This window comes from Tiliqua scincoides, chromosome 4 (genome assembly GCF_035046505.1).
Source record: "Tiliqua scincoides isolate rTilSci1 chromosome 4, rTilSci1.hap2, whole genome shotgun sequence".
Lineage (NCBI taxonomy): Eukaryota > Metazoa > Chordata > Lepidosauria > Squamata > Scincidae > Tiliqua > Tiliqua scincoides.
Genome location: NC_089824.1, coordinates 177,893,859 through 177,911,377, shown reverse-complemented (window position 1 = coordinate 177,911,377; position 17,519 = coordinate 177,893,859). Strand labels below are relative to the sequence as shown.

The window sequence follows — 17,519 nt, the reverse complement described above, 5'->3', positions numbered from 1 at the left end:
TGAAGCAGCATCCTGATTCATTCTTGCAGCAATCACTAACCCAATTTTCTTGATGGTGAAATCCTGGTAAAGAAAGGCCAAGTGACTTCCCCAAGGCCAAATGGCAATACAGTGCAGACCAATTATTACAATGTGTTACTTCCCGACACCTGCCCATGTGCACACCTTTTTTAGCTCAAACTATCCTACGTATCATTATCAAGTAATGGATCATTTAAAACTCCTTTGGCCTGCCACGTGAGATCATGACAGAACAGTGTCAAGCCCCACTCCTCCTCCAGGAAGATAAAGGGGTGGAGCTTTTGGGAAGCAAATTCTAAAAGGCGGGCTCTTAGCAAGAAGGCCAAGGTGAGCTGCCTATTTTATTCAAGGCCTCACACTTGCCGACACTCATCTTTTCATTCCAGCTTCCTTCTGCTTCTGTTTGGAGGGAAAGATGAATGAAGCTCGGCCCCGTTATATCATCAACCGCCCAGCCTACTCTAGCAACTTCTTTGATGAAGAGTTTGAGAGGAAAAGTAGAAGTTACCCCCTTCGAGAGAAAGTAAAGAATCTTTTCAGGTATGTGTCATGCTATTATTATTATTATTATTATTATTATTATTTATATACCGCTTTTCAACTAAAAGTTCACAAAGCGGTTTACAGGTTCACAAAGCAGTTTATAAAAGAGTGTTGTGATTTAAACATGCAGCCTAGAGTCTTGTATACCTTGGTGCTTAATGATGGACAAGCAGACAGAAACCAAAAAAGTGATTGTCAAATCCAGTCTGAACCAGTATTGCACAAACTACTAACAATTTAATCCCAATGCTCTCACTAAAAAATGAAACTAGAGATATTTTTCCACAAAGTTCTTCCTGGAATCCGCATGCTTGGCAAACCCTTGGCAGCACCGAATGCTCACACGTCATCAGACTTCAAAGAGAACTTGCAAAGCATCTTATCTCTTTCTCTTTTTTATGTTAAAATATTACAAGGAGACTGTTCTTGTTTGTGCCATATTATTCTGTGTCCACTGCCAAAGCTAGGCAAGAGATTAGAATAAGCAAACTATGCACAGAGAGGACTAAATAGCTTTTCCAACTTTAGGCATCAGAAAAAAAGCATTAATTAGGGATATAGATAAAGAAGCTGTTTGAACAATTCCCTTCCACAATCACCTGCTAGTTGACTTTATTTGTTCATGAATAAATAATGGTTTTCTAAGGAAAGAACTATAATATTGATAAACATCTTTTAAGGCAATTGTGGAGGGAAGAATGAGGCTTATTTGCGTTGACCAGTGACAAATCATCAACTTTCTAACCTATTTTTGAATTAGGATTGTTGGCCCAAAGCAAATTTTGGTCTCTGCTGATATTTTTGGTGCATCGTGGCACTATGTAGGGGCTGCCTACAGAAAGGTCCCTAGCTACAGCTGGTTGAGGGCTGGTGTAGCATAGTGGTTAAGAGACTGAGCTGTGAATCAGGGCTTTCCCCAAATCTCACCTTTGCCATAAATTCACTAGATGCTTCATCCATCACCATGTCAAGCTCAGTAGGTCCAAGGCAGAACTTTTATCCTTTTATCCTTTTCCCCAAACCCTCTTTGCCCTGCACTTGCACTCTCTCATTATTCGCTGACAAAGTATTTCTGTTGCATGTAAAGAAATGAGGTGTGGTGCATAAAACAAAATAAATGGCAGAAGCATTGCCCTGAGGCTTACACTCAGAGGGAGGAGTAGAGGAGAAAACTGGAGGTCTGAAGTCAGAAGATTTTAGAGCGAGAGGAGCATTTTTATCAGACTTTTAAATATACTATCGGAATGAGTCAAATGCCTCAAACAGCATCATTAACACAGATGTGTATGTGTTTGCATGCAGGAGGGATAATATGAAATAGCTCATATAGCTTTATATTGTCCTGTGGCTTCTTTATCACCCTCCTTCCACCCTTGTATATGCTCACAAACAGGCAGTCACCCTTTCCCTATCCTGTTAATTCCATAACTGCTAATCAGATATGGTTGGAAAGTATGACCACTGCATTTCCCAACCTGAGCAAGAGACAAGTATTTTAATTTCCCTACAACTGGGAATTCAGTATTCCTCCCATATCATGTGGAACATTCTCTCTGAAATAGCACCCTCAGATATTTTTACAGACAGCAGATCTTCTACTTTAGTTTGGACCACACTGGGCAGCAAAAAGGTTAAGGATTACATGGGCAAGAAGTTATTCAGCCTGTGCATATTATGTATGAGCCCTTCCTATCCAGGGCTGTGTCATGCATGGATAGATGTATAGTTGTATAAATATTTTCCAATTTCTGAGTTTCCAGCCTTGTTTTACAATGCAATCCTACGCATTACTCAGAAATGCCCCATTGAATTCAGTGAAGTTTACCCTCAACTAAGAATGCAAGGAATTGAAGCCACAAATTGGTAACGGTAAGGACTTGCTTAGATGTGGAATACAAGAACTGCAGAGACCATTTACAGCTGTCATAAAATGCACATGTACACACGTAAGAGACTAACAATAATCAAAAGTGTTTAATCAGGAAATAAGCAGCTGGCAATTGAACACAGGAACTGGAACATTAGAGTTCTCAGCACTAGAGTGTTCTTATTGCACTGTGTGACTTAGATGGATGATGGATTGATGTACTCATTCTCTGAAACACCAGTTGGGTGAAGCCATAGCCTGGCAAGCATTAATTAAGTAAACTGGATGCATTACTTTATTCTACAGAGTAATTCCTATGTTGACTTTAGATTTGGGTGGCACCCAATGTGACTGAATGGCTTCTTAAGTGGACAGAGCTGTGCAATTATGCCAAAGGAATAACTGCTCCCTGTGAGATTTCACAGATACTCAGAACTGAAAAGTAAAGACAATCAATATGGAAAGAGCCAAGTAAACTGAACTGAACTTGGGCTCTCCATTAACTTCATTGGGTGCATATTTGGTTAACTATTCTGCTACTATAATTTATACTGCAGGGTGGGGATGGGACATAGCCATAGGGGAGCATAAGATGCTGACTAAGCTGACCACTTTTCCATTTGTTCCTTGTCCTCAACTCTTTCCACTTCCTTTTCATTTTCATAGTTACAAAGGTGTAACCACTGCATGAACTTAAGGCCACAACTGCATAGTGACATCACTATGCTACTGTAATTTCATTATGCCATTGCAACTTGGAGTTACAAAGACATAGGGGGGTTAATAAAGCTGCAATCCTATCCACACTTACCTGGGAGTAAGTCCCATTAATTGTAAAGGGACTTACTTCTGAGTAGACATGCATAGGATTGTGCTCTAACAATTCTACCTTTATCCAGCCAGTATTACCTGAGGATGGGATTGCACGGTTAGGCTGCAATCTTATGTATTCTTGCACAGTCCTGTTGAATTCCTGTTGAAGCAGTGGGACAACCTTCTGAGTAAACATGCTTAGAATAAGGTTGTTCAGTACTTGCATGTTATATAAGCAGTTGTGTCTTGCTGATTTCTTAGGAAAGCTTGTGTTCCATTTGGGAAGTAGGGCACAAGTGATTATTTACTGTATGTTATTCAGCTGGCTAAATCCATTGAGCAGGTTGTACTAAGGCTGCTTGAACTAATCATATGGTTGTTTATTACACTCATGTGTTTTGTCTCCAATAGCAATGCCAGTTATAAGGACTTTGATAACATTTGATCTGAACATAGGGTACTAATTTCGATGTGTTGCTACTTAACAACAAAGCTGAGCAAACATCGGAACAGAATTTGACAAAGTATTATGTTCTCTAGAGTTTGAGAGTTGGTGGGATAATAAGGTGCTGACCTATTATGCTAACACAGTGACAGGCTCATTATGAATAATGACACATGTTTTCCATTGTGCCTTCTGTTATCCATGTCAGTATTATGTGGGTGTAGAAAACTGCAGGGACAAGACAGCAATTCTTTGCTTTGGCTGCACCAGGTATGGGGTAATGAACAATCAGTTCTCTTATCATTTACACAAAAAACCTAAGAACAGACAGTGGTGTGTGCTTCGTTAGTGAATGAATGAAAAACTGAACCACTTCAGGCCTAATGAATGCAGAGGAGTTTTTGAATGAATGGCATACATATGATGTTTGTTCCATTTGGGACTCCCGTCTGCTTATGGGATGGGAGGGCCTTATCTAGTAGTGCTGCCAAGTGGCAGATTTCTGTGCTTTTTTTTTTAAACTGTTTAAAGTTGAAGAAAGCCATTTGCAGTCAACTCTGGTGCCACTATTTTTAGTGCCACATTGCTCCATAATGCCCCAGATTAGCATTGGCAGTGTTTATGATAGCAGCCATCTTTTCCTCACAGTGTTTCAGGAACATACCGTTTCAATGCAAAGAACAGGGAATTCTAGGGGATGGGGCAAACAGCCACCACCAGAGATACCTCCTTGAAGAGATTCTACCAGTCTTTTTTCACTTTCTACCATAAAAAAGGGGCAAGAAAGACTGTCATGCTGCCTTACTACAAGTTAGGTCCCCTCTTTTGAAAATGAACAAAGATCTTCCCAAATTTCTCATTTTTGTTGCAAAACAAAATGCAGGGTTCAATCCTATCCAACTTTCCAGCAGTGATGCAGTCGCAGTGCAAACCCAAGGTAAGGGAACAAACATTCCCTTACCTCCCTCTGTGACTCCCCACTCCAGTATGCAGTGCATACCCAATTGGCACAGATGCACCAAAGCTCTAAAGTTCAATAGGATTGTGCCTGCAGTCTTTCATGAATGAAAAACTAAACTGGGTCTGATCATCAAAATTAAGGGGAAAATGAAATGAATATATATATATTTATTTCTTGCACCATCAGTATTCAAAGTGCTTCTTTTTAATTCTGTCTGCTTTTCTTTCCTCTCTAGATGTTCACCATCCAGACTCAAACTGATCCTGTACAGCCTGTTTCCCATACTCGTGTGGCTCCCAAAATACAAAATCAAAGATTACATACTGCCTGATGTCCTTGGTGGAATTAGTGCTGGAACTATTCAAGTGCCTCAGGGTGAGAGAATGCGGTCTTATACATACTATTCAAATACTAAATTGTTTGAATGACCAGAGGACAAATGAAAGGAAATACCGGCCCATTTTTCTCTAATATGTAAATAGTCCATCTAATATGCTCTTGCTTAAGGCCCAGTTCATACATGGAAACACTTGTGTAATTGCTTGAAATGGATGGTTTTCAACTATTACTCTACCTTTGTTCATATATTTAACCATTCCCCCCCTTAAGGATATGTGCAGGTATGTAGAATGGATGTCCTATTTCATATGTTACTTCCCCATGCAGCTGTAGTTAGGGCTGCTAAATGGAAGATATTTTTAAAATGAATGAACTGGACCTCTGAAATACGGACCCATAGAGGAAGTGGTTGTGGCTCAGATTCAGAGCTACTTAAGCATGCCAGAGCTACTTAAGCATGTCAAAGGCCTTGGCCTTGGGCACACCCAGCAGAATCTCTGATGTCTTCCTTTTGAGTGGCAGATCCTCATGCCAAATCAAAAACTGATTTTCAAACCTTAATGAAAATTTAGGCATGCCAAAGACGCTATCTGGATGCACACCTATATGTGTCGCATGCTTTAAATGGCCAAATACGTAACCTTCCTGTACAATAGAGACAGGACATGAATTTCACTCCCAGCATGTGTGCTAAGCTGTGTTGTTTGTAGGTGCCACCTCTAGCATTTGCCTGTCACTCTTCCTAATTATTTCTGTGTTGCCTAATCTAATAGTCTGAAGGCACCGTTTTTGATTTGAGTAGCTCCTAAGCAGGGCTATGGCATCTTCTAAATGAGTGCATCAGAAGAAGAACCCTGCATCACAAGCCCTGTCACCATGTGAATAGTAAGGTATTTGTTTAATCCAGGTCTGAGCATAGCTGGCCATTTTTAAGGATGGAAGATCAGATGCGTTTTTCACTTGTGCTTTTCAGGTATGGCCTTTGCTCTGCTGGCTAATCTACCTCCAATCAATGGGCTCTACTCTTCCTTCTTCCCTTTGATAACGTATTTCTTGCTCGGTGGTGTTCATCAGATGGTCCCAGGTAAGAGCTCCTTTCCACTTCAGTGAGAGCATCAAACATTTTATTTTTCATTCAGCTTTATTATTCATCATTTTGTTTTCTACTTTGGTGGCCCAACTACATTAATTAAATGACTATAGAGTCTTAATTTCATGAACAAACTGAAAAGCTGAGGACAAAATTATCGATAGGCCTTTATATACAAGTGTCAATCAGCTACTAATTAACTGTTGTCTGCTATCTTGCTACCGATCACACCACCCATCCACCATGCAGACAATTAAACAACTGGGTAGTCCAGGCTGGAGTGCTGATTTACATGAATTTGCAAGTCATGAGTCATCTAAAAGAACAGTAGCTACTTGTTATGGCATGAATGCAAGTTAGTATTTCTGTGTGTCGCCCACAGGTACTTTTGCAGTCATCAGTATAATTGTAGGGAATGTCTGCCATGAACTGGCCCCTGATTCTGAATTCCAGTACTTTAACCACACGGCCAGTGAGATGATGATTAACAACACAGCCATGGAGGCTGCCAGACTAGAGATTTCTGCCACTTTGGCTTGTCTGACAGCCATAATACAGGTAAATATGCTCTGTGGGATTGATTGATTGACCGACCAGCCAACCAGCCAGCCAGCCTGTCTGTCTCACCTTCTTCCAAGGAGCTGAGGGATGGTGCATGTAATTCCTCTCCTTCTTTTGTTTTCACAACTGTGAAGTAGGTGAGGCTGAGAGATAGTGACTGGCCCAACGTCACCTAGGAAGCTTCATGGCTGAGTGGGGACTTATTAGCTCCTTATGCATTGACCAGTAGGTGAGACTGTGTCAGTCTATTTCCACTTTGGTTTTGCATAATTGACCGTGTGGGTTTGGAGGGATACTCGGATTTTCTTCTATTTTCTTCCATATTATACTATGGAAGGGACTCCTGATTTTGGAGCCCAGGATGTCTTTTGTCTGAATTTGGACAAAGATCTGCTACCAGAATATCTAAAGAATCACCTTTTGTCTTAGGAGCAGAGCCAGGAACTAGATCCTATACCCAAGACTTCATTTGTTCCCTCAGTCATTGTGGTTGTGGCAGGTGGGTTCTTGAGAGATGGCTTTCTTAGGGCCCAATCCTATCCAACATTCCAGCACTGGTGCAGCCTCAATGCAGTCCCGAGGTGAGAGAACAAATGTTCCCATACCTTGAGGAGGCCTCTGTGACTCTCTCCCTATTACAGGAAGCAATGTATCCTCATAGGCACAGCAGCACCGGCACTGGAAAATTGGATAGAATTGGGCCCTTAGTTGTGGGGCTGAAGATTTGAAAGAGGCTTACAAGAAAGGTACACCGGCCCCATCGCTGCATGCCTTAGACAACTCTGCCAAAGGAAACTTTTCAGTTTTGTGTTTCAACCACTGCTGTTGTCAGCTGGCTTTTGGCATGTTTTATGATGTGGTGTGTCTGTGGTTTTTGGTGTGTTTTGTTTCTATTGAATTTGTTTTTGGAGTCATCTATATGTATTGTTTTTTATAGGTGACGTTATATTAATTTTACATTTGCAAGCAGCCTTGAAGACATGATAGAAATGACAGGATATATAATTAGAATAGTATATTTTTTCCCCTTCTCTTTCTTCATCCCTCTAGCAGGGAGGGAGTCACAGTCGTTGGTCTGTGCCATACTCCTACAATGGAGGAAATTCTTCTGGAATAGTTGAAGCATTCATTTCCACAAAGCAGGAACTGTTCTTAACCATAATATGAACTACAGGATAACTCTCTGAGGAGTTCCATTTGCCATTCCCTGTGACATGTCTAACTATCTGTCTGTCCATAGATTTGCCTGGGATTCGTGCAGTTTGGCTTTGTTGCTATCTACCTTTCTGAATCCTTCATCAGAGGTTTCATGACAGCAGCTGGTCTCCAGATTCTCATTTCAGTACTCAAATACATCTTTGGTGTAACAATTGCTTCCTACACGGGGCCTCTTGCCATTGTCTACGTAAGTCAGCTCTCGGGGATCGATGTGATAAATATTTGGTTATGGTGTAACAATACACAAATACATCTGTAATGATATGTATGAATAATTCCCCCAGTAAACCGATCAGGGCCTGGAAGAGTTGATTACTGATGAATTAAAGTAAAAGTGAATAAAAAAGCTAAGTGAGTTTTTTTGACCCAAATATATTGGCACCATACACTGCTGGACAAAGCATTCTGGCAGTATAAGGTGCTTTTTGGCTGGAGCAAGTGGCTGGTTTCATGCACAAGTGAACTTCGGACGCCTGCTGGCACATCTAAGTGTGTTCAAAGGATAGGAGGGAGGCAGGTATGGTCAAAAGGGGACAGCAATGGGGGAGGGGAGGAGAGTGGACCACGATGGGGTCAGATCTGGCAGCAGTAGTGTTGGCTGTGACCTAACCCTCTTCCCAGCCGCAATCCTGATCTAGATCCATGTAGACTTGTGTCAGCTATAGAACCGGCGCAGGATTGAGTAGACCTAGCATCCCAGCTTGGGCTTACTCCAGGGCAAGTGAACAAATATTCCCTTACCCTGAAAAGGTCTCCAGAGATACAGCAGACACCACGTTGGTTGGAGTTAGTTAGGATTGGGCTGGCTTTCTCCTTGCCTCAAAGTTCAATAACAAATGACAGAGCTCAATCCTATGGCTAGCACAGTATCTTATGGCTACCACTTCATCCTGCAGGGGGGCAGTTGCACAGGTCTTCTCTGGGTAAGGAAACAATTGTTTCAACTATGCAACTGCTCCCCTGCAGGTTGCAGTTTCCTTACCCAGGAAACCTTATCCAGGAAACAATTGTTTCCTTACCCAGGGGTAAGCCTCCATGGTGCAGGGGGTTCTACACAGACCTGTGCTAGATAAATAGCTAGCACAGGTCTGTGTGGACCTGTGCCACAGGGTCAACTCCAGGAAGGGAATTATATGATTCAGCTGCTGCTGCCATGCAACCCACCCCCTTCCTGGACTCAGCCCACCCATTTCCCACTCCTGTTCTGGCCTTCCACCTCCATCTTACCTGGACTCCTGATCTACTGACACTTTAGGAAGGTTCTGGCCTCCCTGCCAGAGATCTTGGCAACATGCTGATTAGCGCTCTGCTGAAGTGCCTTTTACAGCTGGTGTTGATTGCTTAATGGCAGTCACCTCCAGTGGAACAGGTGCTGCAACAGTGGAGCAGGTAGGATTGGGCCACTAAATACTCATATATTTATGCAATACAATATTGTTTCTATATAACTGAAATTTGATTGAATAATAGCTGTGGTCAAGAAAGCTGTGATGCTTAAAGAAAGAATGGTGGGGGGAATGGAGAACTGCAAAGTCTCCTGGACTTTACCTAGAAGGCAGCAACTGGTTAGATGTTCCTTTTTCCATCAGCTGAACCTACAGGACTTTACCCTTCTAGGCAATTCTTCAAGGTTTTGCATTCAAGGTCTTGTAACTGTGCATACTGATCAGTCTGGAATGTGGGAATGCGCAGAAGTATTTTTTGAAAAGTAGTATATAACTACTGTTAGTAATAATAATAAATAGCAGAAGGTTTTAGTTAATTTTACCAAATTTTAATTAGAAGAGATTTGGAGAAAGCTTCCATGGAGTTACAGAACACACTATTGCCTACTGTGAGCTTCTTGAACCTTTCTCCGAAATCTCAGTTGGATGCCATTGTTGGAAATAATAAATCAGCTTAAATGAATCCTGCTTGTTCAGGCCCTACTTACTTATATTTAATCCATAGTTGGCTACTGCAGATTGCAACTTCTCATGCTGCTTTGATTGCTGGTTATAAACAGACAAGCACAAAGTTGAACAGTCCACTGATGTGCTATCTTTGAGTCTGGGAGAGCAAACACTGACATTACTTCCAGTTCTGCTTTTTTGAAATGTCTGTAACTCTCTTTTTTCTCCCCTCTAGACTTTTATTGATATTTGCAAAAGCCTTCCAAAGACCAATGTGGCCTCCCTCGTGTTTGCCTTGATCAGCATTGTGCTGCTGATAATTGTGAAAGAGCTGAACATGAAATACATGAAGAAGATTAGAGTACCCATACCCATGGAGATCATCATAGTGAGTAGAGCCTGAGCTTTCTCCTTCACATTTCATCACTGTGGCCAAAGAGCCCTCCTCATGGTCAGAACATTCATTTCTCTTCAGAAGCAGAGATGATATAAGAGTGGTTGAATTGTCGGGTCTCATAGTGGACTGACATACACTCAGTGAGAACATCATAGATGTTGTAAGATATCAACTCTTAGAGTGCAATCCTAACTCCTTATGTCACTGCTTTCCAGCACTGGCATAGCGGTGCAAATGAGACATGTGTTGCATCCTGCAGTTGGGTGTCACTCACAGAGGCCTCCTAAAAGTAAGGGAATGTTTGTTCCCTTACCTCAGAGCTGCATTGCCCTTATGTCAGTGCTGGAAAGCACTGACATAAGGGGTTAGGATTGCGCCCTTAAACACTTTGCTTCAGGCTTCTATATCTTTATATCTATATATGCTTCAGGCATCTTTATAAGCTTCTAATAATACCAGAAATCTTTTGGGGTGTTTTCAAATGCTAGGATATTTTTATCTCCCTCTTTTGCACAATAAATATTCAGTTAATAATTTGTAGGAGAGGATTTAAACATATTTGACCAAAGCAGTACTTTTGTTGGAAGGTGAGTTGGGGCGGGACGAGGCGTTCTGGGATGGGGGAAAGGTGGGGCGGGATGGGGCGGGACTCTGCTCCACCTGATCCAGAACTTTGTGTCAGACCTCCCAGCCTGATGCAGGGCCTCTGTACTGGCTAAATAGCCAGCATAGACTTGAGTAGCCCATTGCAGGGCCTGCTATCTCACCAGAGGGAGGGGAAAGGGGATGAATGTCCCCTTCCCCTGAGGAGCCGCAAGTGGCTGCCTGTCACACTCTGGATGCAGTCATTGCCATTTTGGTGCCGCTTCTCCTCTGGGCGCTGAGCAGCTCAGAATTGGGCTACCTGTTAGGACCCAAAATCTGAACAGAGTTTTTTTTCTCAAGTCACATAAGTCACAGGTTTGTCTTGGAGTGAAAGACTGTAGTGATAACTCCAACATCATTTCAAGAACATTTTATGCAGGAATACCTGCTTTTCATGGATGCAACATCATGGTATTCAGTTTTACTCAGTATCTCTAAAATTAGAGCAAATCTGCCTTTCCTGATATCCTGTATCCAGCACCACCGTTCACAGCAGAGCAGTGTGGGTGTGAGATGTCCCCATGGGAGAACAGCAAGGTTCATTTTACACCACAGCACTAGCAGACTGGGAGGGATTGCAAATTAAAACCAAAGACAGCATCTGCTCAGATCTTTGTATTTCCCACAGTTCTAATTACACAAATACTCCCTGGGTGTCAGCACGTCTTTTGGCCTCCTGCCTCCCCAGTCACCTGAAACATGCAGGCATTGTGCTGCAACTTCCTATCTTTTCAGTCTGCATAGTCCGAGGATGTTTATTTATTTATTTATTTATAAACCCAGATTCACTGAAATGTGCATCAAGATGACCTAAGCACATGGATGCATTCTTCTCCTGTGACTGTGTCTGACCAAAGTCACCTCTCCTTGGACAGCTGCATGCTATGGAGTGGCAGGGGATAAGATTGAGTTGTTACATTATGAATTGACTGAAGCCAAAACTAGTTGCTCACATGTCAAGATGCACTGTCTCTGTGTGGTGTATGTAGTAAATAGTGGTCATCATTTTAAATATAGGAATGGGTACTTGGGCACAAAGCAGCATATGGGAGTGTTATGAATGTTGTTTTCTATACTTAAGTCTACAAGGCAGCCAACATTTTCTTCAAATGAAGTAGGGTTTTTTATGTTCTGTCTCCTGGCAGTAAACACAACAGTCCAGTGCACTCTTGTTAATTTCATTCATTTCTCCTTCACTGAATGTTCACAGAAAAATGTCAGTTCTGTATTTATAGACCACTCCCAATGGATTTTTTCCAATTAATGAAAATTTAAACAGACACAAACATACTCCAGGTATCCAATTCTCAGTTGAAGGGAAATGTTAACACCCTCAGTTCATACCCACAAAATGAAAAAAAAAAAAATATCACTAGGCTGATGCCTTTTTCATACTTTTATTTCAGGTCATAGTAGCAACTGCAATTTCTGGAAGTTGTAATATGCCTGAAAAATATGACATGCCAATTGTTGGCCACATTAACATGGGGTGAGTATGTGTTTCAATGATTTTTTTTTTCCAAGAGCTTCATGATCTCTTCCGGATTAGGAATACTTTCACAGGGCCAACTCAGTAATCCCATATTTAATCATTCACTCCTTTCTTGCATTTGAAGATACATTGAATCGATAGTTTACTTCACATGGGCAGCAAGGAGAGCAGTGGAAGGAAGCTACAGAATGGGAAGGTTTTGACTCTAACTCTTCTTTAGCTCTCCACACCCCACCCTGTCTTTCTTCTCACATGCTCCTGGTATCAGCGGCCAAAAATATTGGAAGTGAACTCAGAGAGCAGACAAAGTTGTGAGCCCCTTGAAAAACAAATTGAAATGGCTCAGAAAAATTATCAGTGGGTGGCTATGTAGCAACTTCTCTAAATGGAATAGAATCTAGGGCACCCTTCAAGTGGAAAATGTCTGCAAGCCTGGATTTATATGAGTCAATCCATTAATGAATTATTAGCACAGCCTAGCTGAGTTGTAATTAAATTCATACAAGCCTGCATTCCTGTGCTGGAGGAATAAACAAGTGCTGGGGACAGAACTGCATTTTAAGCCATTCTTTGCTTACGGGAAATGGCTTGCATGTATTCAAGACTGGGCCTTGATTGGTTGTTGGTCCAATTCATGCAATACCTTTGGGTCATAGTGGCCACTGCAAAGCTGCTCTCCACTCTCCAGTGCTGATCCCCCATGCAACATTAAAAGCATATGGATGTTTTGTTCTGTGGGTTAGGGTGCCAACCCTCGAGGATTGGCCTGGAGTCTCCAAGAATCTGCTCTGATCTCCAAAATTTTAACAGGGCCTCCTTGGCTTAATAACATTATGCCATGGTGATAAAAAAATAAATTTCCAGGAGTGGCTTCAAGAAGAGTTGACAACCCTATTTGTGGGCAGCCTGATAATGTGAATGCTTCCCATACCAACATCACATCCTAATTTATGACCACTGACATGGAGCCACACAAACTGGACAGCTCAGCCATGAAGCTTACTGGGTGGCCATGGGTCAGTCAGTCACTATCTCTCAGCCTAACTTACTTTGCAGGGTCATTGTGAGGGTAAATGGGGAGGAGCCCTGGGATCCTTGAAGGAAGAGAGGTTTGTAAATGTGAAAAATAAATAAATAATATTTATTTGCAGCGCAGTGTCAGATGAAGCAAACAACCAAACTTAACATATAGATTAAGCCTTAATGTACATAAGTCTGTCATTTGTACAACTCGCAGGTGGTTTCATGGAAACACTGAATCAGATAATTATAGTGTTGATAGACATCTTACCCCAGAAAACACATTGAGTTCATCAACCAGGTCTGTGCCTACTGTAAATATTGTAGAAAGAAAGACACTACTCAGTGCTAGTCTGGATGAGTGGGAGGTAGTACTGTATCCCATTCATATAACCCAGTTGACCTGTTGCTGTGGGTGGTGGAGTTGTACAGTGGAGCTGCACAAAGTATGGCACAGTGTAAAGTATTTGTGTGATTCCTTCCCCCACATGTGCAGATAGGAATTAGTTCATCAGCCCACAGTTGCTGCAATAAAAGCCGCTGAAAGAGAATAGCACAGCATCGTAGTAAATGGGTTGAGTTGTAATTGGGGCATACAGTAAGCTCACCATTTTGTTTCCATCAATGAAAATTAATAGTTTAAAATTTAGATTTTCATTGACACTCTTGTTTCTCAGTTTGAGGGACTTGCTCTGAAGTCCAACACTCCAATAAAATGTGACAGTCTCATTGTCTTTATCATTCAGTTAATTCAGCTGTTGTCCTTAAATATATTGCAACTGACCATCTTGATGGGTGACTGAGGGCCCAGTCCTATCCTACCTCCCAGTGCCGATGCAGCTGCAATGCAGACCCTGTGGAGACCTCCTATTGTAAACAACAGCGCATTTCACATTGGTACAGCTGCATCAGTGCTGGATAGGCTGAGGCCCTGAATCATGCTTCCATATTGCAAAAATACAAAATGGCCCCTATGGGGTCTGCAGGCTTCACCTTCACTGCTGCTTTTCCTGACCCCTTGCTGTTGTTTGAATTCTAGCTTTCCTTCTGCCACTCTTCCACAAGTGGGAAAGTGGAAAGACATGATTGGCACGGCTTTCTCCCTTGCCATTGTGGGGTATGTGATCAACCTGGCCATGGGAAGAACTCTTGGAACCAAGCATGGATATGATGTAGATCCCAACCAGGTAACATTCACTGACTTTTTAACAGATAAATCTATAGAGGAGTCATTCCGACTGTTCACTCCACTGAAAGTGGAGTGCTATAATGCTATTGCCAAAAGAGTCTGGCGACTTGATCCCTCAGAGTGACAGTGCTCAAATTGTGAGAAGAAAGGTAGACTTGCTCCTGACTCCCCACACATTTAGCTAATTCACAGCTCTGCCCCATCTTCTAAAACAGCAGTCTCCAAACCACAACCCACTGCATGCCAGGAATATCTGTCCGGGCGCCATGGTGGTGAAGGCTTTCTGTTCTGTACTGCAGGCTTCTTTCTTTGCACCCCCTCTTCACACAGTTTTATGTCAGGCCACCATTTTCACTACCTGTTGCCCCAGAAGGCTCTGTGCCCCAATTTCCTGGTGGAATGGCTGCCTGGTGCAAAACTGTGTGAAGAGTGAGCATGAAGAAAGGAGGCTGCAGTGCAGAACGGAAAGTCTTCACTACTGCCATGCCCGGATGGATACTCCTGGTATCATGCCTCCTGGCATGCCAGATCTGGCCCATGGGACAGGGTTTGGAGGCCCCTGTTCTAAAAAATAGTAGTTACGGAGGTATCACAAATGGTAAGAGTGCCAGGTCCCAACCAGCCTTCCTATAATCTGAGTATTGCACTGCAGAGATATCTGTTGGGACTCAGGAGCTCCATCTAAGGTTCCAGGGCCCTCTTCTCATTAATGTTCACATGTTGACAATACAGGTTGAGGGGGAGCAGGATTGCACCACCTGCCCTGTCCTTCACCTTCTTGCACTGGCTGGTTCCGCCCCACCCTTTGTCCCTGGGATCAGGAGAATGGATCATAACAGTCTCCAAGCAGTGAAGCATTTCTATGCAGCACTTCACAGCGTGGACAGTTTTTTTTCAACTCTATCACAGAATCTTTTCCCCCAACACAGGAGTAACCTGTACTGCTGTGAAGGAAATCACACAGAGAGCAGACAGAATCTGCTGCACGTGGAGGGAGCAGCCATATGGAGTGGTTTAACAGTCTTCATATGGCGACTGTAAGAGATTATGGCTGCAAAAATCTTTGATGCATTTTCTGGTGCCATTTTTTTCAGTAGCTGCTGTACACAGAGGCTGTGCTGGTCCATAAACCTTTGCTACTTAATAAGTATCCCCACCAGAAAAATCTAGAGCAGGTGCACAGGAACTATTAGCTGGAAATTTAGCAATCGGTTCAAGTGATTAACTTGTAAACTCTTTCAGTCAAACGGAACAAACTCTACAACTCGAAACTGTGTCAGCTGAGAATCCCATATGTACTCTACGGGGCTATGCAGTGCACTGTTCCTTGATACCACTTGCACAATCACAGCTTCTAAATAACAGACATAGCCAAGTGTGCCACTAGTCACCCCTGCTGAACTTTTCCCTGCACATACTTTGGAAGGAATGAGTCACTGGAGATGACACTATCAGATTAAATGTATGGTTAAGAGAAGGCTGCTGCAATTTCCTTGGCCCAGAGTTTGCAAGAAACTCACGTGTTGTACAGAGTTGACTCAGAGTCGCCAGGGAATGAGGACCAGCAATACTCATGGGGTGTGGCTGTGCCTCAGGAGATGGGATGACAGCTATGTAAAGCTGGGGATGGCAATCTTTGCATGAATAATGCCACCCTTGCATATTTAAGACAAGAGTGTTAGATGGCTGTTTGACTGATTTCTTGCAGCCAGCAATATAGGCCAAATGAATCTTAGGGCGCAATCCTAAGTGTTCCTTGGGGTGGCACAAGTCCCTTGCACCAGCCCAGGAGGGTTGCAAATGTGCCGTAAAACACATTTGTGCCTCCTCTAGAGTTGGCTGGGCCAACCCGCAGGGGAAAATTGTGTTGGCCGAGCTCAGCTGACGCAAGGGTCTGGGGTGGGCAGGGAGGAAGTGGGGAGGAGGCAGGAGGGAGCTGTTCGGGCAGGGGGGGTGGGCAGAGGGCGGTCCCAGGACAGGCGGGCAGGGAGCAGGAGGCAGAGCTGGGACCCAGCTGTTATGTTGGATCCCAACCCCATTCCCCGAGCTTGCAGCTGCTCCACTGTCCTCGAACTTATGCCACCTCCGGAGGTGGTGCAAGTCCAAGGAGACCCATTGGGGCTGCAGTGGCTTACCCTGCAGGGGTAAGGGGAAGAATTTCAGAAATTTAGAAGAATTTCCCCTTACTGCTGGCTGAGCTAGTTTGGGCCGCTATCTTGCGCTGGTAACAGTGCAGGCCTCCCAGCCTGCCTGTTCCAGCCCAAGATAGGATTGCACTGCACCTGTAAAAACAAGGTCAAGATGTTTGTTGCCACCTATACTGACTAGCCCATTTTCCTTGCTTCCACAGGAAATGCTGGCTCTTGGCTGCAGCAACTTTTTTGGATCCTTTTTCAAAATCCATGTGATCTGCTGTGCGCTTTCAGTGACTCTAGCTGTGGACGGAGCTGGAGGAAAATCTCAGGTTATTTATTTAATTTTTGCCTCTCAGAAGTAAGAATTGATGGAGAGCATAAAATTTGTTTAAGGTCTAACTTCCCATGGTGATAAGTTATTTTTCTTCCTTCAGATGGCAAGTTTTTGTGTGGCGGTGGTAGTGATGATAACCATGCTGTCTTTGGGGATCTTCCTTAGCCCCCTTCCTAAGGTAAAAACCCACCCTAAAAAAATCTGTTTAAGAACAGAGGAGTCCAAAATAGAGGATCCTGTTGTGTAGTATTACTTATCTTAGTTCTTCATCTTTATAAGTATAGTTACACTGTAGACTTAAGTGGGTTTAATAGTCATGCCCTCTTCTCAGCAAACTGTATTTTTCTGAAAGAATTTAGTGAACTTTCACTTCACTAAACTATAATATCCCAGGATTCTTTGTGGGAAAGCCATGACAGTTTTACAACTGGTATACAATGAATAAAATCATAGTGTAGTCCACACTGTCCATCTTAAAACATCCATCTCTAACCAGGCTGGGCCTGCTTTCTGCAACACATATATCTTAGTCAAACTATCAAACAAATCTCTCAGGT

General features: G+C 42.8%; 1 protein-coding gene across 1 annotated transcript in view; it reads left to right on the top strand.

Annotated features, from left to right (window-relative positions):
- The first annotated feature begins 436 nt into the window (after positions 1-436).
- The window catches only part of SLC26A9 (solute carrier family 26 member 9), a 49,412-nt gene continuing 32,329 nt past the window's right edge, over positions 437-17,519 (top strand). The window contains exons 1-10 of the mRNA XM_066625583.1: positions 437-561; positions 4,886-5,025; positions 5,963-6,073; positions 6,462-6,637; positions 7,881-8,045; positions 9,986-10,138; positions 12,199-12,281; positions 14,344-14,491; positions 16,844-16,957; positions 17,063-17,140. Of these exons, the coding sequence (XP_066481680.1) occupies positions 437-561; positions 4,886-5,025; positions 5,963-6,073; positions 6,462-6,637; positions 7,881-8,045; positions 9,986-10,138; positions 12,199-12,281; positions 14,344-14,491; positions 16,844-16,957; positions 17,063-17,140 (1,293 nt within the window). The remainder of the gene's footprint in view (positions 562-4,885; positions 5,026-5,962; positions 6,074-6,461; positions 6,638-7,880; positions 8,046-9,985; positions 10,139-12,198; positions 12,282-14,343; positions 14,492-16,843; positions 16,958-17,062; positions 17,141-17,519) is intronic.